Source organism: Podarcis liolepis (assembly GCF_965112155.1).
Source record: "Podarcis liolepis genome assembly, chromosome: 6".
NCBI classification, from domain to species: Eukaryota; Metazoa; Chordata; class Lepidosauria; order Squamata; family Lacertidae; genus Podarcis; species Podarcis liolepis.
This window is the reverse complement of record NC_139559.1, coordinates 17,212,665-17,239,237: the sequence shown is the minus strand read 5'-3', so window position 1 is coordinate 17,239,237 and position 26,573 is coordinate 17,212,665. Positions and strand designations below refer to the sequence as shown.

General features: G+C 42.8%; 1 protein-coding gene across 7 annotated transcripts in view; it reads right to left on the bottom strand.

The window, feature by feature from the left end:
• Positions 1-26,573, bottom strand: part of BCAS1 (brain enriched myelin associated protein 1) — a 52,287-nt gene that overhangs the window by 12,282 nt on the left and 13,432 nt on the right. For 4 of the 7 annotated variants that reach the window (XM_083508072.1, XM_083508074.1, XM_083508078.1 and 1 more), the window contains exons 4-9: positions 25,018-25,586; positions 12,282-12,458; positions 8,752-8,796; positions 5,902-6,036; positions 3,575-3,610; positions 2,043-2,270 (exon numbers count right to left, since the gene is read on the bottom strand). In XM_083508072.1, the coding sequence (XP_083364198.1) occupies positions 2,043-2,270; positions 3,575-3,610; positions 5,902-6,036; positions 8,752-8,796; positions 12,282-12,458; positions 25,018-25,586 (1,190 nt within the window). The remainder of the gene's footprint in view (positions 1-2,042; positions 2,271-3,574; positions 3,611-5,901; positions 6,037-8,751; positions 8,797-12,281; positions 12,459-25,017; positions 25,587-26,573) is intronic. The other 3 variants (XM_083508075.1, XM_083508077.1, XM_083508076.1) reach the window with 1 other exon arrangement.

Here is a 26,573-nt window from a genome sequence, read left to right as displayed (position 1 = left end):
GTGGAATTTCTGCAACACGGTGGTTAACAAAGTGCCAAGGAGGTAGGCTATGAAATCCCTATTGCCTGTTTAGATGTTGGGGAGGAACTGAATATTAGGCAGCAGAGAGTTGCTGCTGAAAGGTGGCAGTCTGTGATCCAGTTCTCCCATTTCTCCTTGGTAGCGTGAAGTGAAATTTCCCATGGTATTGACCAACATAATGTGCTACCCTGCTGCTGACCAGGGGGCAGTCAGTTATGTGGAGCAGAGTTGGAGAAACGCTGCTGCTGACCAGGGGGCAGTCAGTTATGTGGAGCAGAGTTGGAGAAACCCATAAAGCTGTGTTGTCAAGCATGTGGGCAGGATTAGCAAAATAGTCACAAGGAAAAAGGAGAAAACTGAACACAGAGCTGCTTTTCTTGCCAGCAACCCATTGTTTGCATCACAATGTGCAGTTTCACGCTTAAATTCAAGAGTGAAGTAACCATTAGCTACTTAGCCTGTGGTGTTATTAACAGTAGTAATAGAAATTGCATCAGTTGAGGACCCCTCCAGACAATTTGTGGGTGTTCATTAGTGGTGGATTTATACCAGACAGTCCGCTTTATTAGTTGTTGGGAGATGCCGCTGAAATGTTGGGAAGGAGTCTGAAGGGGCACTCTTGTGGTATGGCACAACAAATTATGACCAGCGAACATTTGTGGAATGTTACAGGGTATCAGGAGGAAGTTGGGGAGATGCACTGTTTGGAAATGCATCTGTATGTTTTCCCCACTGAAAGCAGGATTGCAAATAATCGCCCCGATACTACCATCAGCACAAATAATCATGAATTCACATAAAATGGATGTCTGGAGGGGTTCTGAGTTTACTGACAAGACAGTTAGAACAAATAATAAACCAGGAATCAACAAAATACACAACCTTAAAAAGAACCAGCACCATTATTAGCGGCTGTGATATGGTCACCATGTCATCTTCAACTTTTATTTTACTCTTAGTATAAAATGTAATGCAGCATTGCTATATTGCAACAAAAGATGACCCAACAGAAAGACAGAATACCTTATGAAATAAAATACAGTATGGACATTAAAATCCAATGGCACCGTTCAAAGTAAGCCCTTTAAGCACTCCAAAACAACAAATATTGATGTGGTGCTTGTCAAACTGCATCCCTATTGATGTAAATTTTATTAGCATATGGCATTAGCTGTTGCACTGATGCCATTGGCAGTTATATTTGGTCTTCCAGCTCACCAGATGTAACCAGTTATCTAGCTATAGGAGTTTGTTCTCTTCCCAAAGCAGAATACATCCTCAGTAAGGCAGAGCAGAGCAGAAGCAATCTCCTGGGACTTGGTTTTTTAAAAAAACAGTATAGTGTGGGATCATATTACAGTCAGTGCTGCTACAGCTGTAGCCCAAATGCGTTCTGTCTCTCATGCTATGTTGATGCAGTGGGTTTAGTTTCACTAGTGATAACAGTTGTATCCTGGGAGGAAATTCCAGGCACGTCTGGGTTCAAGGAAAATATCCAGTCACCCAGGAAGCCTAAATGACTGGCTATTTTATGGCTTACCAAAAACATAATGTTTTATTGATGGTACTGATTTGGCTCTCATTTGCTGATGACAGTTACTTTTGTTGATAGGGATACCTCAGCTGATGTGTTAATAGAGGTATGTTTGAAGCGATTGGCTGTAATTAAATCTAGCACAAATAAAAGCGACGTTTGATGTTTCAAGTTGCTATTATATTGCAGGTTGCTTTGAGCTTTTGAGAAATGGACAGGGCATGCATATAAGACAAATGAGCGGTTATTTTCTTTAGCTGTGCTGCCCAATGAGCAATTTTTGAAGTCATTGACATGTGCAAGTAAATAAATAAAGACTCTCCCATGGAAAACCTGCATTTAATCTGGCTTTGCTGTGGCATCATCCATTCTAAGAAGCCTTTCAACACTGGGTCAACCCAGGACCTATTGTGAGGTATATGAAAAAAACTCCTATAAATAAATCTAGCCAGAAAGGAAGATGGCTATCCAGAAAATCCACACGTACCTTTTTTCGAAAGAATTTACTTAGGGGTGTAGGAGTAGAAGAAGATCTCTCCTTTGTTATTATTATTTCTTTTGGAGTTTCGTTGGTGACAATCACTGTCGCTGTGGCTGGTGGTGGTGCAGGAGGGTCAGCAGCCCTTGTGTTCTGCTTCGCGGCGGGACTCTCCTGTGGTGGAGCAACGTTTGCTTCCGATGTCACGGTAGCAGTGATTACAGGCTGCTCAGCAATCTGGAAACATACACAAGAATTTGTAAATAGACAAAGGGCCATTTAAAGATTTGCAGAATGGGGCGGTGTTGGCCCACGACAGACATTAAGCTGAAGCTCAACACACATTTAAAGCACACGGCTTCCTCCAAAGAACCGTGGGAACAATAGTTTCTTAACGGTGCTGGGAACTGTAGTTCTGTGATGGAGAAACTGCAGTTCTCAGGATTCTTGGATGGGGAGAGTAATGTGTGCTGAATGTGTTTTCAAAAAGTGGGGGGAATAATGAGGATGAGGGGGAAAGAGACAAGATAACATGGCACAACTATAGCTTATGAAAGAGCATCATTTCCTACATTTTTATGCATACCCCGTGCATTATGGCAGCCTTCACCAATTTAGTGCCCTCTAAAAGCTATGGTTTTCCCAGTAGTGATGTATGGAAGTGAAAGCTGGACCATAAAGAAGGCTGATCGCCGAAGAATTGATGCTTTTGAATTATGGTGCTGGAGGAGACTCTTGAGAGTCCCATGGACTGCAAGAAGATCAAACCTCTCCATTCTTAAGGAAATCAGCCCTGAGTGCTCACTGGAAGGACAGATCCTGAAGCTGAGGCTCCAATACTTTGGCCACCTCATGAGAAGAGAAGACTCCCTGGAAAAGACCCTGATGCTGGGAAACATGGAGGGCACAAGGAGGAGGGGACGACAGAGGACGGAGATGGTTGGACAGTGTTCTCGAAGCTACCAGCATGAGTTTGACCAAACTGCGGGAGGCAGTGGAAGACAGAAGTGCCTGGCGTGCTCTGGTCCATGGGGTCACGAAGAGTCGGACACAACTAAACAACTAAACAACAAAGATGTTTTGGATTACAATTCCCAGCATGGCAGCACTGGCTGATACTGCTGAGAGCTGTAGTACAAAACATCTGGAGAGTACCAGTTGTGGAAGGCTGGGTTATAGCATGGGCCAAGAGGAAAAGACTTTTATAGGAAATGACTGTTAAAGTCACATTTTGGGCACATGATGGCTCTCTATACATTTGGACACTTAAGATATTGTAACCAAATTCTACATGGTGGATCCTGAGATCAAAGAGCACGTTTTTGTCTATTTTGATACAACTGGATGCCACTTTGAATCAAGAGCTGTTCTGCACTGATTTTAACCACTAGTTTCAAAATGGCACTGATTTTTCTTTTAAAGTTAGTTGAATTCCTGAGCAATGCCAGGTACGAGGCTGTTAGCTCTCTATTAATCTGAAACTTGTAGAAATGTTCTTTGCAACTGGAAACTCATGAATGCTTTTCAACAATGTTACTCACTTTGGTATTTGCTGCCTGCTGGGCATCTTTCTTTGCCTAAAAGAAGAGGAAATACACAACACAAGTCATTTGGGGCTATGTCAGATTAAAACTGCAGAGTGGAAGGAAAATAGGACCTTTTTCTGCCTCCCCACTTCCAGCTATTCTCTGAAGACTGAAGAAGAGAACCTTTTAAGAATATTAGGGGGTGGGCAGGGGAAGGACTAGACCATGTGAAAAATGAACATAATATTTTAACTGCAGTTCTTTCATTTTCAGCTTTGTATTCTTGTTATTAAAAAGTGTGCCTAGATATTTTGTTGTTGTTCAAAGTGACAGTCATTGCAACTGTTCCTGTTCCACCATAAATTCCTTGTGAAAGTGACCATTTTTGAAAACATAGTATGCATTCATAACTTCCATTGTAAATTTCTCATACAGTGGTACCTCGGGTTACATACGCTTCAGGTTACAGACTTGGCTAACCCAGAAATAATACCTCGGGTTAAGAACTTTGATTCAGGATGAGAACAGAAATTGTGCTCCGATGGCACGGCAGCAGCAGGAGGCCCCATTAGCTAAAGTGGTGCTTCAGGTTAAGAACAGTTTCAGGTTAAGAACAGACCTCCAGAACGAATTAAGTACTTAACCCGAGGTACCACTGTATACAATAATGACCTCCTCATGTAATCCCAATGCACCAATGAACCTGTATCCAGCTATTAGTATTTATGTTATTTTGGTTGTTTTTTAAAGAAAACATACTTTTGGTTGAAATTAGTATTAACATTAAGACCTGAAAAACAATGTTTCCCTGGTTCAGAAGGTGACCATGGTTTTGAGGAAGAATGTGCTGGCTTCAGAAGATATGAGGTACGGGGACAACAGGAAGCAAGACTGGCAGCTCCTGTTCACTGTGCCACTTTATAAATTTCAGCGTGAAGTTTGCACATCTCCCTCTGGGAAAAGATGCACGTCTTGCTGAAGTGTGAGCGTGCATCTATCAATGTATATATTTAATTAGCAAAACGTACTATGAAGCAGCCTTTCCCCAGCTTGATCCTCGTGTCTACTCAGACATACTTACCCCTGAACTACCTGATATTTATTTCTTTTTAAGCACGGTTAGGGCTGGAGCCTCAAAACTTTTCTCTTGACCCTAAATAGGATCTTGTAGTTACAACTTCTATAGCTCATCCCTCTTCAGGTGAATGTGTGGATCTTTCCTTTTCAAATACAGCAACCGATACGATACTTTCGTTTCAGAGCAGCCTAAGTCCCTTTCCCAGTACCATTCTATTCCAAATCAATGCACTTATTATGTAATCCCCTCTAATCCCAAAAATTCCATGTGGGTGTCTGAGTGGAATTTCTGCACTTAGAAATTAACTTCATTTTCCATCCACAGCTCAAGGGTCTTTGTCTATATGCATTCCTCAGGATAGAATGCTCCCATTCTTTTCCTCCAAACAAAAATATTGATACTTAATATTGAATAATAATACGTTGACGTGGTTTTGGCTACGATTCTGTACTAATACAAATCCTACGATTTTTCAAAATTAGCCATGCATTCATTCTGGGTCTTTACTGCTGAATTGCGGCTACTGCTTTGCTTTACAACTGTGAGGGAGTTGCAGGGAACCAGCTGTCTACAGTTATCTGAAGAGTTATCCTAAAGGAGCAAGATTGTAGCTTGAGGGTACTCTTGGATCCGCCATTGTCACTGGGGGCGCAAGTGGCCGCTATGGTGTGGAATGCTTCTTACGAGTGGAGAACACATTCAAATTTCCCCCTTTCACTGATGGGAGTTATATAGAATTCTGTTATTCTATATTTCAATTTTACAGTTTTACAGTGCTGGTTTGGTAGCTTTCTGGAGCTTCAAGACTGCTAGAAAGAGTCACCACAAATAGCACAACCACTGTGCCACCTACCTGTTGCAGGATCGTTAACATAATGGCACGTGAAATTCTCTGAATGCTTTACATGCAGGTAGGTGTAATTTTAATAGTCTCTTTTTGACTTCATTGTTTGTCAGATCGAACCTCAGGTTAAAGGCAGCCAGGGCATTGTTAGTGAGAGGGAGTTATTAACACAACTGGGGAAATGGTCATTATGAATTGGTTAGAGGGTTTTCCTTCCTGAACCCTGAATTCACAGATGTTGCTTAAGGGGTAGATTTCCAGACTCTAAAACGCTCAAGATGTCTTCTTTCTCCCTCCCCACTAAGCCAGATTTTGCCCTTCAGGGAGTCTGATCCTTGCAGTTTTTCATTCTGCGTCAACAAAGCAAAGACTCATCTGCTGCCATTCAGGGTTCCATTTTTGTTAGTCTCCAATACCAACCTTATGCCTAAACAGTTTGCTAAATGTACTGTGTCCTAATCTGGGGCTGTCTGGCTTCTTTTTCTTGGTGCCTTTCACATGGGAATCGGCCGCCGTCTTCTCAGAAAGCTGCCCGCCAAGGCCTGTTTGAGATCCCTTTTGGGCGACATCATTCAAAGCTGAGTCTCCACTGCAGGCTCTGTTGTCCTTTCGCTCACAACATTTATTTACTTAGCAAGATATATATATATATATATACCGCTTAATCAAAGAAATATCTCTATGGCAGAGGTTTGCAGAACAGTGTAAAATACTCATTTTTAAAAAGCTTTTAAAAAGGGCAGGTAACAACAGTATCAAAATATGGATAAAAATCAGCAGCTCTCTTACCCCCCCCCCAATGTACATAATACAATTACACATCCTGTTAAAAAGGTAAAGGGACCCCTGACCATTAGGTCCAATCGTGGCCGACTCTGGGGTTGCGGCGCTCATCTCGCTTTATTGGCCGAGGGAGCCAGCGTACAGCTTTCAGGTCATGTGGCCAGCATGACTAAGCCACCTCTGGCAAACCAGAGCAATGCATGGAAATACCGTTTACCTTCCTGCCGCAGCGGTACCTATTTATGTACTTGCACTTTGATGTGCTTTCAAACTGCTAGGTTGGCAGGAGCAGGGACTGAGCAACAGGCGCTCACCCTAACAAAAAAAGCTTTTTAGCAGTGTTGAGTACAACCTAGGCCAAATATTAACAGGCAGGGAGTTCAAGAAAATAGGTTCTGCACACTCAAAAATCAATTGCTTACAAGTGCAGAACAAATCTTTTGTGACACTTGTAAATGTGCCTATGCATGAGAAGAATTATATGCACTAGAATGTCATAAAATAGTTCCCATATCTACACATCTCTCCAATGTAAAGGACTCTGCGTTTCACTTATTTAAGAACTATCTCACTGTCTCTCCCCCAAAACATTCTTGAGGCTGGGCTGGTGAGCCTCTAATTCAGCCCCCTCCCTGGTCACCCCCCTTAGCAGCCCTGCTCCTCAGCGCTTTTGCCTGACTGGAATGTGTCCTTGAACTGTGATAGTGTTTCTTGTTTGCCTGGGTGGAAAACAGAGAGAGATGAATTTCTGAAGAAACGTCTGGCTTTGGTGTGGCTGGAACGCAGCCCACTGAATAAGGTCAAGAGTTACATCTATCGGCCTACTTTTTAAAATTTCATTACATTGGGCCCCACATACAAGTGTCATGTGTTTCCCAGAAGGCTGCCCATGAAGAAACGTGGCCTTTAGGACATAAAAATGCCCCTTACCCTTGTGTTAAGGTAAATCATACAGCAGGGGGGGAAATCACTATTATAACCAGTACTGCATAAGCACACCATTCTGTGTGCTAGTCAAACCTTCAGCCTTCATGGAACCCTTTCAAATATTGATTCATCTGCTGAGAAACACCTACATCTTTGGGGTGTCGCAGAACATTTGGCAAAGGCATAAAAGGTACATGCTGAGTTTTGCAGCAGTCCTGGATGAGCGCAACTTAGAATACGTGTTTTGAATGATGTGTGCTGCACTCCTGAGCATAGCTGTCAATGTTTCCCTTTTCTTGTGAGGAAACCTATTTGTAATAAGGGAATTTCCCTTAAAAAAAAGGGAAACGTTGACAGCTATGCTCCTGAGCCACTGCTTCTCATCATGGAGGGCCAAGAAGGTGGCAGACACACAAAGATGCTTCCTTTTCCTACATAATGTCCCAAGTCCTGCAGCCCCAAAACAAGCTGGGAGCTTGCCACAGGTATCATGATGCTCCTTGAGAAAGGCTGCTCAGAAGCAATATACTATAATTGGGAGTCTCCTACTGCTTATGCAAACTGGTCCTTCTGCCAAGGATAGTCATATGCTGTAGGGAGCTTTCTGATTTTTCTTTAGTCTGTTTAACTTCCTGTTTAGGACTAATAGTCTAGAAGACAGATGTCTTGTGGGCCACTGTACTCTCCAGAAAATGATCTAGGGGCCAAGAACAGCCAGCTTCCTAATAAAGTTGGTGCCACCTAGTGGTAAAGACCTCCCAGTTATTAAGCGTGTGCTCAGGCACAACATTATACATTAAAAGGTAAAATTTACATATTGCAGAAATGCACCATTATATGCAGAATTTAGTTTTCTGCCGTCAACGAACGCTTTCAAAACCAATTGCACAAATGTGTCAAATTGCCAAAGAAATATCGAATATCAAAGTCTGGGTTCTTAATAGGCTGGGGCTCCAGCTTGGTAAGAGAAGTGCTGAAACAGGCAAACAACAAATCACTTCTAAGGGCCATTTCATACATTGAACAGAAAAAAGCAACTCCCCAGACACACACACACACCCCCGCAACAGGGAGTTGCAGCACACCTTAGTTTTCTCACACATGAACCTATATGAGACAGGTACTCTCAAATATATATTTGCCAATTTACATTATTGGCATGCACCTAAACACCCTCTGCCCATGTATAGTCCTTAAAAATGTAGCAACCCCACTCAGCTAGGAATCTGATTGACCTTGGGCTAGTCACTGTATCTCAGTGTGAGCTACATGACAAGGTTGTTGTAGAGATAAAACAAGACAGTGATTTGGTATGCTACCCAGAGTACCTTGAAATAAGGGTGGCATGAAAAACAATAAGTCAGATAAATAAATTGCAGTAACCAATAACACATATTGCCTGACATCAAATCAAATGCAATTATTTGCAATGTAGGTTGGGTTGTGCATGCATGTGTGAGCCAGTCCCAAAGTACACATTAAGCCAGTTTAGAAAAGTATCCCAAGAAAAGGGAGGAGGGGTCTATATTGAACTCATATTGCCAGGATCCAATCACTCACCTTGTCCTCAGTGTCACCCTTGGAATCTGCTTTGCTTGGAGATACCTTTCAATTCAAGAAAAGAAAACAACCCATGAAATGTGCAATATTCAAAACCAGACCAAACTCTTGACATGAATTGAATGAGAATTTAGCTGAAGAGAAACATTAAGTGTGCAAATTTTAAATTGGGATAGCTCAGCTCATGAGATTCCTAATCTCAGGGTCATGAGATTGAGCCCCACGCTAGGCGAAAGATTCCTGCATTGCTGGGGGTTGGACTGTATGACCCTAGAGGTTCCTTCCAATTCTATGGAGGAGGATTGGACAAAGGCCAATGGTGTTCGAATGCAGAGACAGACTTGTGTTAAGCACTGGAAAGAACAGCTTAATTGTAAAAGTAATTCAAAGCTAGAACAAGCTACCTAGGGAGATTATGAAGTGTTCCTCAAAGGCAAATTAAATGGGCATCTGTCAGCATGAAGACAAGATTGTATATCCCCCTCCCCCCATAAAAAGCTGAAAGGGGTAAGATGGAACCATAGTGTCAGGGAACTGCCATCAGCTCAGAGGCGTGAAGTGGAAGGGCAGTTGTGTTATAGGGAACCTCCGAAAATCTTGCGAAGCAATTCCTCTTCTGGCGAGGAGGAAAGCCCCACCTCCAGTGGAGAGGAGGTGGTGGGGCCAGGGGATGCTAGGGAGAGCCTCAACACCGAGCCTGAGCAAACCGGAGAGGAGGGAAGTACCCCTTTGCCAGCGCCCACTCGGCGCAGGGAGGGGAGGAGAAGGTTGGGGGGGTCACACGACTGTTATGCTGGGGGAGGTACAAGGACCGACCACTCCCAGATTCTGCTAGCGACTGAGCCAGACATGAACTTACGATGCTCTTCACTGTAAATAGTTTGCACTAAGAATAAAGCCTGGAAAAGACAGGTCGGAGTCTTGCCTGTTTGCTCTCGAGCAACCACACCAGCACCTGACACATAGGATTGTAAAGTTGGAAGGGACCCAAAGGGTTTTGTAGCTCAGCTCTCTGCAATGCAGGAATCCCAGTTACAGAATCCTAGCTGTAAATGATAGAGCCATCATGGCTTGTGGTGTGCCCACTCTTCTTTCCCGTTATGCTGTTCCAAGAATGCAAGAACATCAGTCCTCTGTTGGGTCAGGCCAAAGCCTGCCTGCCAGTCTGGCTCAGTGTTCCCTCGGCAGCCAATCTGATGGTTCTGCAAGCCTGCAAGCAGGGCAAGGCAAGGCAGGAGTGCAACAGAACTCTCCCCAGCAACTAGGATTTAGAGGCATGCTGCCCCTGTTACTAGAGGCAATGGATTGTCTAGTAGCCACTGATAGCCTTACTGTATTCTCCCTGAATTTGTCTAATCCGCTTTTAAAGCCATCCAAATGGGCAGTCGTCACTACATCCAATTCCATAGTCTTAACTATGTGTTGTGTTCTCTCTCGCCTGCTCTGATTTCCCCATCACCATTCAGCATCAATGATTCCAGTATTGTGAGAAAGGGAGAAAAACTTCTCTGTCCACTCTCGCCACACCTTGTGTAATGTTACACACCTCTATCAGGTCCCCTCTTAACCACATTTTGCCTGCTAAAACTGCATAGCCCCAAATGTTGTACCCTTGCAGCTGCTCCAGCCCCTCGATCATTTTGGTTGTCCTTTTCTAGCTTGATGATCTTCTTTTAGTGCTGTAGTGGCCATAACTGTACACAATTTTTCAAGTTTTCCATTGCCTCTAGCCATGTATATTTAGTTAGGCTTTAAAAAAAAATATTGCAAAGCTTGTTTCACCAGCAGTTAAGCAATCACAGGCAATAGTGATTTCCTAGACCAAGTATGACAGCAATCCTTTGCTTGCTGACCTTGGAGTAAGCCCCACAGACGTCAATGGGACATATGTCTAAATAAACATACTGTTGTGAGTTTTGAAGGGACAGGGTTAGGCCGTATGCCCAAGTCCCTTCTAATTTTTGAATCCGGCAAGGATTCAATTGTTGGAATAGCCAGGCTACTTTCTTGGTGTGTTAAGAACCCTATCTGCTTTTGCATCCGGCCACCCCATGGTGAACCAGTGCACTACTTTGAACACAATATTTTTGTGGCAAATGCTGCCTACAACTAAATTGATTAATACTTAAAAAGCAGACAAAGACAAAGTGCATGTTAGGAAAGTTAAAGTTCCTTGGTAACATTTCCTGTCATATTGCAGAGATGTTTTATTAGATTTATTACACAACCCTATGCATTTTTATTCCTAAACCAGTCCCCTAGTCCTCCGTAAATGAAAACAAGTTCCATTGAGCTCAGTGGACCTTCTCTCCGAATAAAGATGTCTGTGATTCCTCTGTTAATTTAGCTTTCCTTCTCCTTCCACAACATCAGAACAATTTTCCAAGGCATCGTCCACACTTCCACTTTTCCCGTGCCTTGAAAGCACAGGTCCAAGTGGTTTTCCATTTGTCCCATGCTTTCTAGACACTGTTCAGAGTGGTTTTGCCTTTGCTCTACTGCTTTCCCCCTGGAAAACCTGCTCTTTAGCACTAAATCAGAACAAATGGAAATCTGCAGAAAATCCAGTTGCCATTTGTTCTGATTCAGTGCTAAAGAGCAGGTTTTCAGTGCTAAAGAGCATGGATTTTCTTGGGGGAAAGCAGTGGGGCAAAGGGAAGTGTAGATAACAAATGGTTTTAATCTGACCTTCACAGCTAATGAATAAAACATCCCCATGCACACTTAAGATATATTTTTTTCTAGTTAAATGACATTTCAAAATTCAGGTAGAGTAGCTAAATGCAAAAGAGGGCAGGGCTCCTGCTTCTTAGGTAATTGTGTAGGAGTTTCAACAGGTGTAGCTTGCATAATAAGCTACACCCACAGAAATGCCCTCTCCTATACATCTATTAAAAGTGCTGAATTACCATCATTTTTTGCATCTAGCTACACGACAAATAAATTGCTTTCTGCCTCGGTCAACAACACCTGCTACTCATTCTATTGAATATATCAGTTTTGGTTTTTCTCACTTTCTTGTTTTTCTAGTCTTAAGTTCAGTTCTCCATGTTTCCACATCAGTTTGCAGTTTTGTTTTTGTTTTGTGATCCCCCTCCCCTCCATTTGCACTTTTTGTATGCAATTGTGCCCAATATACCCATGTCTGACAAAGCATTTTTTGTATTTTCACTGCTGTATGCATTTTTGTACACATTGCTTGGAGGAAGAACTGCCTTGCGAAATTCAGAGAAGTGCAACTGTCAAAGGACAGTTTGATTCATGTAGTGTTTCCCAATGTGCAAATGAAATAAATTTCCCTTTAAATGCACACTAAATTGAATCCCCTGCCCCACATACATTGTTTGCAATCGTTTCACGTTGTACTGAACCTTTGCAGCTTTGACTCTGTTAGTTTGTGCTGCCCATGTGATGCAAAGCACCTCTTCCCTCCTAAATGTCTCTCTGTAACCGCGGGGCAGCAATTTTATCTTACAACAATTCATACATACACCAATTCCATTCAGATAAACTGATGGCAAAAATCTTACCAAGGTTTTAAAGAAACTCATGATGACAGAGTCAGAGTTGTTATAGTCTGTCCCAGCTGCTGCTGTCTTAACGTTCTCTGGCTTTACGTCTCCTTGAGCAAGATCCTCAGCAGCCAAGCAATTGACACCTGCTGAATCCGGCTGCAGAGTGTTTTGATTGCACTCATCTATTACGTCCTGTATAAAAAGGGAGCACAATTCGGTCAGTTCCTCGCTTGTTGAATGCCCAGTAGAAGATTGTAAAAGTAGCCTGTTTGCCACTTGCATCATGTTGCTCTCTGAGCCACAATCCTAATTCCATCCATATTTCTTCAGCCTACATATCCAGAACAATTGGGCATTTATGCAAGCCCCGTCTAATATATGCAGCATTTGCCGTTGGCCGGGGGAACATTGTTCCGAACCAGAGAGAATAGCAAATACAAGAAGGCAGGTTGCATATGGCACGCAATCTCCGTTTCTGTTCAGTGCAGCTGAACACTGAATAGCAAGCAACACATGTCTGCGGCTTTGATCTCTGAATTCTTTACTGTCAGTTCACACCACATACAGTTTACTCGTGCTCAGTTTACTATTCTTTTCCAGGAAGGCAGACACACACACACACACACACACATTGTGCAAGTTCAGGTTTGTTGGCTTATCTGTTTAAAACCAGCTAAAAAAAATCAATGTTGCTTACTTGAGGAGAGGGACACTCTGGAGTTTGAATCAGAGGACAAGGATTCTAAATCTCTGGTGAAGTCCATTAGCGGATGAGCTCAGGGGAATGTACCTTCAAGGTTGGAACACCATAGCTCAGTGGCAGAGTATCTGCCTTGCGTGAAGAAGGTCTCAGGTACAACCCTGGCATCCCCAGGTAAAGTCTCCTGACTGAAATTCTGGAGAGCTGCTGTCAGTTAGTGTAGACAATACTGCAATATTTATTTATTTAAAGTATTTATATACTTTGTTTATTTAAAGTAAATATAATTCTCTCTCTCTCTCTCTATATATATATATATCAGATATACACAGTGGCAGAGCATTCCCAAATGCATTTCCTTACATTTCTATTTCTTCCACTATGGAACCCAAAGTGGTCCACATACACAGATCAGACCTACCTAGCTTCAGTAAGGTGGTGGTCTCATGTGCCTACAGGCCATAAGAACGTTCACAAAACACTCTCTTCAAAATCCTTGTTCTCATCCCGGCAGACATGCAGTGTAGTCTTAAACACGATTACTCGGGATTTCCATTGGACTTACTCCCCTTGAAGTGTGCAGAATTCATTATGCGAAAGGCTGGGCTGGATGAATCCCTAGCCGGAATTAAGATTGCCGGAAGAAATATCAACAACCTCAGATATGCAGATGACACAACCTTGATGGCAGAAAGTGAGGAGGAATTAAAGAACCTTTTATTGAGGGTGAAAGAGGAGAGCGCAAAATATGGTCTGAAGCTCAACATCAAAAAAACGAAGATCATGGCCACTGGTCCCATCACCTCCTGGCAAATAGAAGGGGAAGAAATGGAGGCAGTGAGAGATTTTACTTTCTTGGGCTCCATGATCACTGCAGATAGTGACAGCAGCCACAAAATCAAAAGACACCTGCTTCTTGGGAGAAAAGCAATGACAAACCTAGATAGCATCTTAAAAAGTAGAGAAGTTCACCTTGCCAACAAAGGTCCGTATAGTAAAAGCTATGGTTTTCCCAGTAGTGATGTATGGAAGTGAGAGCTGGACCATAAAGAAGGCTGATCGCTGAAGAATTGATGCTTTTGAATTATGGTGCTGGAGGAGACTCTTGAGAGTCCCATGGACTGCAAGAAGAACAAACCTATCCATTCTTAAGGAAATCATCCCTGAGTGCTCACTGGAAGGACAGATCGTGAAGCTGAGACTCCAATACTTTGGCCACCTCATGAGAAGAGAAGACTCCCTGGAAAAGACCCTGATGTTGGGAAAGATGGAGGGCACAAGGAGAAGGGGACGACAGAGGACAAGATGGTTGGGCAGTGTTCTTGAAGCTACCAGCATGAGTTTGACCAAACTGCGGGAGGCAGTGGAAGACAGAAGTGCCTGGCGTGCTCTGGTCCATGGGGTCACAAAGAGTCTCACACGACTAAACGACTAAACAACAACATAGACAGTTTAATCATCCATTAAGTGCAACCTCTGCAGATATATGCTTGACCAAAGAAGTCCAAACAACCTGTGGCAAATCTGTTATTATTATTTTTAAATGAGGTTTCCTCTAGTATATAAGCATGGATAAACTATATTACATTTTCTCAGGCCTTAAACGTTTGTTTTCTTTAAGAACCTTCTTCTGTCTCTAACTGTAGGCTGGAGGGAGAGTGGCAGTTTTGGCTAGGATCAACCCTGTTTTATTGCAGCTTGCTTTCAAATGGTGTGCAAAGAAATGTACAGCTGATTGGCATGATGCACAGAAGCCAAGACACAGTCCAAAGTTCAGTTTTGGAACCTGCTATGCATCCACCCACTCCTCCTCCTTCCGACAATTCTGAATTGATTTCATACCTTCCAGTCATTCAGAGATGAGGAAAGGGGTTCTCTTGCCTGCTTGTAACATTGCTAAAATCTACCTTGTACTGAGTCAGACCATTTGGTCCATTCAGCCAATAATGTCTACACAGACTGGCAGAGGCTCTCCAGGGATTCAGGCAGGGAAGCTTTTCCAGCCTACCTGGAAATGCTGGAGATTAAATCTTGGACCGTCTACTTGCAAGGCAGATGCTCTACTCTACACATACTTGCAAACCCTTTAATATACTCCAGAAGCACTGCCAGACCCCTCCCACACCTGCTGTGGTGGGGACAGGGACTTAGACTTCTGCTCATATGCACCACCTTACCTCTGTGACTGAGGGGGTCCAGGGCTGTGCGACATCATTAAGGCATTTGCGCATGACGTTGGTGTACACTGCAGCGTGCTGATGTTGCATGTGCATGCTACATGCTGGTGTGTGGACGCCCCGCAGCATGAGCACATGGCTGGCAAACAAGTTTGGGGGCCCCCTGACCCTGTAACTGAAAATTAGGGGGGTTGGCTCCCATGGCTCCCCACACTTGGTGCCTGTGCTTCTGGTGGTCGCAGCAAGAGAGGAATAATAATAATAATAATAATAATAATAATAATAATAATAATAATAATAATTTATTATTTATACCCCACCCATCTTGCTGGGTTACCCCAGCCACTCTGGGCAGCTTCCAATAAAATATTAAAATACAATAGACCATCAAACATTAAAAGCTTCCCTAAACAGGGCTGCCTTCAGATGTCTTCTAAAAGTCTGGTAGTTGCTTTTCTCTTTGACATCTGCTGGGAGGGTGTTCCACAGGGCTGGTGCCACTACCGAGAAGGCCCTCTGCCTGGTTTCTCATAGCGAGGGAACTGCCCGAAGGCCCCCGGCCCTGCATCTCAGTGTCCAGGCAGAACAATGGGAGTAGAGATGCTCCTTCAGGTATACTGGACCAAGGCCTTTTAGGGCTTTAAAGGCAGCACCAACACTTTGAATTGTGCCCAGAAATGTACTGGGAACCAATGTAGGTCTTTCAAGACCGGTGTTATGTGGCCTTGGCAGCTGCTCCAGTCTAGCTGCCGCATTCTGGATTAGTTGTAGTTTTTGAGTCGCCCCACATAGAGTGCATTGCAGTAGTTCTAGCAAGAGATAACTAGAGCATGCACCACTCTGGCCAGACAGTCAGCGGGCAGGTAGGGTCTCAGCCTGCATACCAGATGGAGCTGGTAAACAGCTGCCCTGGACACAGAATTGACCTGCACCTCCATGGATAGCTGTGAGTCCAAAATGACTCCCAGTCTGTGCACCTGGTCCTTCAGGGGCACAGTTACCCCATTCAGGACCAGGGAGTCCTCCACACCTGCCCGCCTACTGTCCCCCCAAAACAGTACTTCTGTCTTGTCAGGATTCAGCCTCAATCTGTTAGCCGCCATCCATCCTCCAACCGCCTCCAGACACTCACACAGGACCTTCACCGCCTTCACTGGTTCTGATTTAAAAGAGAGGTAGAGCTGGGTATCATCCGCATACTGATGAACACCCAGCCCAAACCCCCTGATGATCTCTCCCAGGACAGACAATAGGAGTGGAGGATCAATGGAGCAAAAAAACAGCATGGATATAGGCTCGGTGCACTTAAAGGAGCAAGCACCATCTCAAGACAAAGACCAGGCATCCATTCATAACCTTTTCTAACTGCAAACAGGACATCTGGAACCTGCCAAATGCACATGTTCACTTGTGGAAGAATGTATTTTGCTGGCATTGTTGCCAGATCCATTATGTGGCGATGGCGTTTCTTTTTCTCATTGTACCAGCATGTTATGTAAAATTTCAATCTTTAAGCAATAAAGAGATTTTTTTAAAGAAGAAGAAGAAGAAGAAGACAAGGACCTGGTAGCCCTGGGAACATGTCTATGTTCTACCTATGTTCTACTGGCAGACAGGACATGACTCCTGTGCTTTTAATAGTTGTGTAGGAGAGGGAATTTAAGCAGGTGTAGCTACACCTGCTGAATTTTCCCTTTTCTACCCAACTATTAGAGGAGCACAGCCTTGTCCTCTTTTGCATATATGACCATTGTACTAGCCAGGTAAACTTTAATTTGGAACCATCACGTGCCCTCAGAATGTGGGCTACTAGGCCACTATCAAGGCTATAGTCAGATGTTAGGATTACTGGGTTGGTTCTCCTGGTTATAATGCTAGTGCTTCTAGTGTTCCTTTTAAACTGTGGTACCTGTTGCATTATGGAACTGTGGCCTTTTGATGGATATACCTCCATGTCATGCTAAATTTTAAATGCTAGGATACCGCCCCAAATTTCACCTCAGAAAATTACAGTGCAACTTTCCTGTAATTTTCTGAGTTAATAATGAGGCTGCTAACTTGTTTTTCTTTGTCTCTGGAAACAATTAACATGCAAACAACATGCTAAACATCCACTAGATTCCAAGTTGTTTTTACATCATGTGAAAGATCACATAAAATGTGGAAACTATCAGGTAAGGAAACATCAGAGGGAATTAAGTGCTGTCTGAATGCAGCCCAACTCTTCTAAAGACGTGGGAGACTTTATTCACTGATAGTTTGGCACTAAGAAACATCATAATGCCTTCAAAATCATGAGAACATTTAGATGGCCTTTTGAAATATGCATATTTTTTCGTTTGTTCCTAATCTTCTCCTTAGGGTACCCAGTAGTTAGATAAAATCAGCTTTGTATTTGTGTAATATTTGTGTAAGTTTTATTTCTTGTTAGTTCTTGTTGCAAATGATGGCATCCAACTGCTACATTCCAAATATTTAAACTTTATTTTATTTTTGTGTGCTTGGATGTTTGCCCCTATACAAGAGCAATTTCAGGCATTGCAGGGGGTACATAATAAAGCCAAATCTACTATGAATCTATTTAGTATTTGTAAAATAATAAAGAGGTAATATTGCTTTGGTACATTGCTGAGTTTGTTCTGCCCTCTCTCCTTCCCTCCCCTTCTTATAAAGAATTTATAGAGAATGGTTTACATATTATTAAGAGGGAAACATACATCTGAGTGGGTCAGCTGTGGGTTGGGGACAGAGATTCTTGATATGTGTGAAATTTTGCATGCATGGAATTGCAGTACAACAAAAGTTCTTCTTAGCTTCATGGAAAGTTCATGGAGAAAGGGCCCATTCTCCGGCTGGCATCCAATGTGTTAAATGAATCTGTTTTATTAGGCAAAAGCACAAGATAATGCCTGCTTAATCTCTCCCGCCTACCATTTCGCAAGCTGACCTCCAAAAGTTACACAGAGCAGTTGGCTTGGAATGTCCTAATACGTTGTTTAGAAATGTCGTGTAATAAGAAACTTAATGCAGCGGTCAAGAGCAGCTGCCAAAAAGTAGTGCGAAGGCTTTCCAAGAAAAAATAATGTGCCGTATAGAATGTGCACATTTTTTACCATTCTTCGTCATCGTAACAATAACGATAAAGATATAAATGAGGCAAGCAAAGCCTGCAGTCATTGTGCCGCACTTGATGCGAATCAAAATGTGATATTGTGATATAAATGAATGTTTAGCAAGAGTCAGCTAATAAAACTGTGGCTTTGCAAGAGAAATAATTGTTTGTGGCTTTAGCAGAAATGTTATAAAGAATTAAGTAAAAATAGATTGTTAATGGACCAAAGTGGAAAATTTAAGGTTAGACTGTCTTAAGTTAAATTTTAGAACGAAAATTGAGAAAGATGGAAAGGACTTGCTGAAATAGCTAATTGAACTAGAATACAAAAAAGGGAGGTGCGAGGAGGTCGATGAAACAAGTATATGAAAGGTAAAGACATGGAAAGGCAGGATGTGTTTTTAAATGTTTTTGTTCTGTTTTTTAGTTGTTTTATTGTATTGTTTTTTGTTTTTGTTTTTTTATGTATTGTAAGGTATAGTTTTGTTATGTTTAATTTTCTATTGTTCTTTTTTTCTTTCTGTAATTTTCAAACTCCTAATAAATATCATTATTTAAAAAAAAGAGAGAGAGAGAGAAATAATTGTTTGTTTGACAGCACCTTTATTGGAAAGCATTCATTTTAGCGTCACTTTGACATTCTCCTTTTCCTTCCATGTAGGAAGAAATCTCCCTCCTATATTTTGATTAATTAGATAAATAAACATTAAACTTCCAGGCCAAGCCAGACCAGGGAGGGTAGAGGCAAGTACAGAGAGTTATTCTTACTATTAAATTTGTAGTCCATTCTTCCAAGGAGCTCAGGGGTTGTGCACATGTCTCCCCCACCCCCGCTATTGCTTGTGTAGTTAAGTAGATCTAGCTCAGAGATCCTAGAGGTTGTAGTGAGAAGCAGGTTTTGCCATCTCTCAATGGGAGTCAATCAGAACTGAGCCAATTTCTCTTTCCGTATCCTTAATCCATCATCTATATAGCCCTACATCTTAGGGTGTCTTCAGAAGTGCTCATGGTGAACCCGCTGCTGATCCATAGCCCTCCTACCAATTGGGAAGTAGGTAAGTAGAAAAGGTAAAAAACCCACACTGGCTCTCATAGGGATGAACATTTGTACGCACCCTTAGCCATGGAGACTATATAGGGAAATTGACACACAGAGAACGTGGAACTCCTTATTAGACAGACAGACAGACAAGAGCCCTCTTCAGGCAATGCATTAGCCTAGCAGCAAAGGCAGTGTCCTTGCTCCACTGACACCCTCCATTGTGATTTCAGTTGCCTTCCATGAATTGGAAGGCGCAAGTATGGCAATGAGCAGTAGAGGTGACACACTCATACACACTGGTCCTTCCCTCGCATGTATAGCACTAGGCTAACAATGCCTGAAGAAGGCTAGATATATAATATAAAGTCTGCATACATCTCTAAAGACAGCCCCTAACTGGAGATGTATGTGGAGAAAGAAGCCTGAGAGCATTCTGGAAGCCTAAAAGCTTGTTTGTACATCTCTCTGTGTGTGGTAACTTTGACACAACAGGGGCCTAAAAGAGTTATGAACAGAAAGGCTTAGATTTGTGTGCTGAGTGGGTTGGGCTTTGGGGGGTAAGCAGATGACAAATAAGACATCTGTTGGTTTCATAAGCATTTCTGATAAATAAAATTCCTGGCTGAACTGCTGGAGAAAGGCCACAGAGCTATGCAACAGAGTGGGATTCAGTCACATACTGGCAAATTCTGGTTGCGCAACAATGGTTGGTTGGGAGAGCTTGTGTGACAAACCCGCTTATCCCAAAGACCAGAGTTTCTGCAGTAAGGAAAGTGATGGAGAAATGAACTAGAAATTGTGGGGTAACACTTGCTTCAATTCAGTGTCATCTAACTTCCCCACAAGCAAATCAGAATGAATGCTCAGTAAACAACCAGCAATGTCTCATCTACCTGCCAACAAATCAGGATGAATGCTCAACAAACAGGTGATATGGGAACGCGGAGAGAGAGAAAGAGAGAGAGAGAGAGAGAGAGAGAGAGATGGCTATTCTGAGGATGGTAGTTTCACTCTTTGTCCTGTCAGAGCTGCTGAGACATTTTGATGCCTGTGGCAAAAGACAAGATGGCTACCTCTCCCAGTTACAAAAATCCAACCATATTGGCTGCTGAACCTTACTTCAGCACTGGCAACAGAGCATCCTCCTTCACCACACCTGAGGGTTCATTTGGAGCAGGCATGTCCAAAGTCCGTTTCTGGGGCTTAATCTGGCCCACCAGCCAATTTAATCTGGCCCCCGTGGCACTATATGTCCTGGGCTAAAAGCTCAACAAGTTTGGTCGGCCCTCACGCATGTTCACTTCATCACATCTGGCCCTCTTTGAAAAAAGTTTGGGCACCCATGTTCTAGAGGGTGCATAACAGGCCACATAGCTCATACAGCTCCATCCTTCAAAACCTTACCACCAATTCACATCCTCCAGTATCTGCACCCTGAGACTGCCATATCACTCTGCTTAATGGTCTGGCCCTGCAGTAATATCTATATCTATATCTGTATCATCTATATCTATATCTATATCTATAATCTATATCTATATCATCTATAAATAGCATTTCCGTGCACTGCTCTGGTTTCGCCAGAAGTGGCTTAGTCATGCTGGCCAAATGACCCAGAAAGACTGTCTGTGGACAATTGTCAGCTCCCTCCACCAGTAAAGTGAGATGAGCGCCGCAACCCCAGAGTCGTTCATGACTGGACGTAACTGTCAGGGGTCCTTTACCTTTAACTTTATATCATCTCTATCTATTTTTTTTTTGGGGGGGTTATAAAATCTATAGTACAAGAGGTATAGCTGTCAACTTTCGAATTTGAAAATAAGGGATCAGCAGCCTCACCTGTCCCAGGGACAGTCTACGGGATATCTAACAATCTGGGATAGCAGCAGGTAGCAGCAGGAAATGGTGCTGGAATAAGGGAATTTCGCGCAAAAACAAGGGAAGGTTGAGAGCTATGACAAGAGGGGGAGTCAGCACTACCCATTTAATTTTTTGTACATACAGAATATTCTGGTTATTATAAAATGTATATGTGTTAGCATCAGCTCTGCCATTTTGGGTGGGTATAATGAGAAGCTATATGAAAAGCTTGTATTCTTGCCAAGCCCTTTTTTGTTCCCATGAAGAGCACGGCTCACTCAGTGAAACATTTCAGTCACGTAATTTACCTTGGCTTGAATAGCGAACGCTTCATCGGTTCATGAATCCTGCCCTTGTTTTAATTATGCAGCTTCCTGAATGTAGTTTTGTGGCGCTTGAAAATAAGGCCATGGTTCAGCCAAACACAGAATGCCTGTGTAGTTCCTGGACTGGAATCTAAAATGGAGGCATCTCTCCCTCTCTCTCTCTCTTTCCCTCCCTCTCAGCAATGTTAGTTGTTGTTTGTTGGCATTGTGACATGCGGAAAAAGCTTTGAAGTGATTAAGCTCCCACAGGAGCTATCAGTCATGGCTTACTTAAAGAGTGAAGTGTGCCTGAAGCAAAATCTGGAAAATTACGATTAAATCAAATATTTAGACTTCCAGTAGAAATATCTCATCTGTATACAGTAATCAGACGTTCGGCTTTCTGCCGTCTGTCAGAGGCCAAAGATACCAATTTTATCGAAAGTGTGTTGATTACCACTGAGCTTTTTATTTGAGCCTAATTCTGCCCACCTGAACACTTGTATAAATAAACCACTTCGGAATTAATGGGAAGTCAAATAAGAGCTGCAGATTGCATTTATTTCAGAAGATATGTCTGGAAAAGTAAAGATCTGCCTCATAAAGCTTATAGCTTGATGGCAAAATAAAAATAATTAGCATTTTATAATACTTGGAATTTCAAGTTCTACACACAGTTTTTTTGAGTAGAATCTCTACAAACAAACAACCCCTGCTTCCTATACCTTAGCTCAATAACCATATTCTGGTAGTAAGCTCCCTATGCTCCAACTGCTTCTAGTTACCAATAAATATTGCTGTTTTCTGGAATGCATCCATGGAAAATAATTGGGTGATATCTAGCTAAGTCAACGGGCCCATTCTGAACATGGCTCATGTTGGATATCATTCACTGTTGCTATCTTTTGCTCTTTTGTATGCCTTAAGTGGGACGCGGGTGGCGCTGTGGGTTAAACCACTGAGCCTAGGACTTGCCGATCAGAAGGTCGGCGGTTTGAATCCGTGCAACGGGGTGAGCTCCCGTTGCTCGGTCCCTGCTCTTGCCAACCTAGCAGTTCAAAAGCACGTCCAAGTGCAAGTAGATAAATAGGTACCACTCTGGCGGGAAGGTAAACGGCGTTTCTGTGTGCTGCTCTGGTTCGCCAGAAGCAGCTTGGTCATGCTGGCCACATGACCCGGAAGCTGTATGTCGGCTCCCTTGGCCAATAAAGTGAGATGAGCGCCGCAACCCCAGAGTTGGCCACGACTGGACCTAATGGTCAGGGGTCCCTTTACCTTTACCTTTACGCCTTCTTAAAATTTTAGTGCTATAAGGACCAAAGTAAAACGCAAACATTAATTGCATGAATGCAGTTAAAATCCATGGTTTGGTGTATGTAAATAGGAGCTATAGGAATGTCCAGGACATTTTGCTGCCTGAAGCACTGGGCAATATGTTATCCCTCTCATTCCAGGGAAAGAATTTGACTAGATTGACAGCTGAATCTTACTTCTATACAAGTGACAGAAAAACATCATTCACTGCACCAGAGGGCTTCAGGGTAGCTTTGAGGATGCAGTTCTGAGCTCCAAAACATTGCCAACCCTTCCTGCTGTCCAACATCTGTTGCTTGAGCCACCTGCCTCACTTCATTCCACAAAACCTGACTTTACAAACTGGACCAATAGAAAACTAACTGCGAACCCAAACCATGGGATGAACCACTACCAATGCTGTTTCGTCCAATCAATAGGGGTAGTCACTGTGGTGATGTACAGATTTTTGTTGGACTACGACTCTCATCAGCTCCTGCCAGCATGGCCAATGATGATGGAAGTTGTAGTCCAACAACATCTGGAGGACACTGTTGGCTCCTCTTGCTATACACAGTAGTGAATTTTGTCTAGTGTGGCCTGGTTAGTTCTTTGCAGTTTTCTTGCGCAGTGAATTACCATGTCCCATAGCATGGTGACAAAAGTGTGATGTAGTTATATGTCAGTAAACAGCCAAACTAGAGAACTGAGAAATGCCAGGAAGACAAAGGAGAGTAATCTGTTAAATTTTCTGCAGAGGTTAAGGACCAACATAGAGGGGATGTAACTTGCCTCTCTCTCCAAATTCATAGAATTGTAGAGTTGGAAGGGACCCTGAGGGTCATCTAGTCCAACCCCCTGCAATTGCAGATATGTTTGGGTGGTGTGGTGTGAATTGCACCAGGGCCATAGCTGGGGAAAACATTTTCCCAATCTCAGTTGTTTCCCTGAAAGTGCTACTTGCCTTACCATGGAAAACACACAAGTACTTATGTCCTATCACTGACATTAAATGCAGAAGATCCAAGGTTCAATCCCTGCATCTCTGGTTAGGAAAAGACCTGGTGATAGAAAGACCTCTGAGATTCTAAATGATTGCTGCCAGCCAGAGTAGACAACACCAGGCTGGGTGGATCAATGTTCTGAGTTGGGATAAGATGGCTCCCTATAAGAAAAATGTAATTGGATGAAGGTCAACCATAGCCAAAATCCAGTTTGGTTTGTGTGTGCTTTAAAAAAGAAAGAAAAAAGTTGGGATATCTAATCATTCACATCTTATTTAGTTTGACCTTTGGAGAGCTACTGCCGGACAGAGTGCTAAATGTAACAACAATAAATGAAGCCCTGTAACTCTCAGTAATGGAGTAAGCCACATAGGATTCTCATTACCCAAAAGTGTTTTTTTTTTAAAAAGCCATCAGAATGTTTGGGGGTTATGTATGAAGTATCCAAAATATATGTCGTTAGAAATAAAAGCTATTGGGTCTTTACGCTCAAAATTCAACTGCAGGCAAACTCAAAACCCAACATAAAAATAAAAAGGTGGGGTACAAGAAAGATTATTTTAATCCCCCCTTCACAGAATCCTATTAGCAGTAATTCCACCTTTTATTTTAAAGAACAACCTGCACAATAAATAGAGTTTACTTCTTTAGAAGCAGGGGATGAGGTTAGTACAAAATGCATGGCTGAATTTAAACTGTAGAAATGGTTGTAATCTCAAGAGTATTAGCCAGAAATTGCTCTAGGAAAGTGAAAGAAGTCTATGTTGCCTTCTGCGTGTATATAGTTTCATGGTGAAACTCTATACATAAATTTGGTGGCACCTGCCTCACACTAAGGTCACCACAAGTTGGCCAATGGCTGAATCTTGAACACCAAACCCAAGGAAGATAAGAACGCAAAAACATAAGAAAAGCATTGGTAGAAATGTCTCCAATTTTCACAACTTTTCTTATGATAGAAATATTTCAGGTAGTTGAAATTCTCACCACACCTTAATTACCATTCAGTGAGACTGTGGCGGGAAGCAGGCAATGATGCTCAGTGGGCCAAATTTGTGCTGCAGAGCTAACATTGCAGCTACAGTGGATTATTATTTCTCTCCAACAGGTGGCTGTTCCACCAATGTCACTCAATGGGGATTTAGCTTCTCATCACATTGTACAGTGTGATGCTATCTTGTCCCATTAAAAAAAACAAAAACACCTACAGACAGACTTAATTAGAAACAAATTATACCATCCTGTTTCGTTTACTTGCCTTCCCCTGCAAGACATTCTCTGGCGTGCTTTGTAATCCTGCAGTTCCTTCTGCTGTGATGATGACACCTGGATTCTCTTCCTTCACCTCCCCTTGGCTTTGGTCTTGTGCTTTGATCTTGTCTTTCCCCCTTTCCACTTTGAAGAGTCTGTCGAAAAAGCTTAACTCTTTGGGCTTGGACAAAGCGGCATCCTCCTCCTCTGCCTTCCCCGGTGCTGTGAGTTCAATTTCACTGAGAGATTCTTCCCTTAGGTTTTTATCTGAAGCTTCCTCTGTCGCAGCTGCAGCAGGAAGGTCCACATTCTCACTCAAGGCTTTGTTCGCTTGGGGTGCTTCTGAGCTGACATCAAGCTGAGCCGATCCAGCCGATGCATTTGCTGCTTTCTCTTCGGTACGTCCTGGTACAGGCCGTGAAAATGCAAAGACAAAACGAGATTTGGCAGCTGGTGGGGCCGCCTTGGCCTCCTTCCCAAGATTATTTCCACTGGCCTCGGAGCTGGAGCTGAGCTCCATTGTCTTCTGGGAAGAAACGGCCACATTATCCTGGACAACACTCACTCTTGCATCCACTACAAGTACAAACAAGAAAACAGCAATTATCCATCATGACAGGAAAGATGCACTATTAATCATAGCTGCCTGTGTATTTAATGGACTGATTGTAAACTGCAATGGCTAAACAAGCACAGTGTGTACGTGTCATTCTCGTTACAAAGTGTGAGCTTTGGCCTATCCGTTTACACATGCAATATGGGTTGCTGAAGCCTACTGTATTGTCATTGTTGACTATTTATGGCCCACACTTTGGTGACACTGGAATGGTCCCTTAAGCTGTAGGACAAGGGCGAGGAACTCTTTCTGGCCAGCTGGCCAGATCTCCCTGCCTCTGGAGAACTAAATTGGAAAGGTGAGTGTCCTAGAAACAGCAGGTGATGCTGTGCTTTGAAGCCCCAACTGTTGGGACTTCAAAGTGCAACACGGAGGTTGTTTGAAAACTCTTTTGCAAACAGCTCCATGTTGCACTTTGAATGTCCAAAACCCAGATGTTTAAAGAGCAACATGGGGCTGTTTGCAAAAGGGCTTTTAAATAGCCCAGCACTGTATTTTGGCTTTGTATGTTTGCTCACAGTAGGGGGACAGGTAGATACGGGCAATTGAGCAGGATAGAACTCTCCGCTCACCAGCTGATGTGTTGAGGATTCAAGCCTGCTAGATGCAGGGGTCTCCCTGATGATGGCATAGAATGACAGGGTTAGAAGGAACCTACTGTTAATCATTTGCAGCAGTTTGGATTTGTCAAAGGCTTTGTCTCTGCATGCCCTGTGTCTTAACGGGCACAATTATTTTTTTGTTTTTAAAGACAAAAGTTACAAAAGTGTAGCTTCCCAGTTATCGTTCTTTGTTGAATCATTAGAAACTGAAACCACATAAGGAACTGCATGCTGGAGAATTCAAAAGCAGAGCATGCTTTGGGTTGAGTGTAGCTAGTTCCTGAAAATGTGGGAATGGAAATCTTTAGAAATCTGATAAGTATTTGCATTGTTGTGAGAAAGATG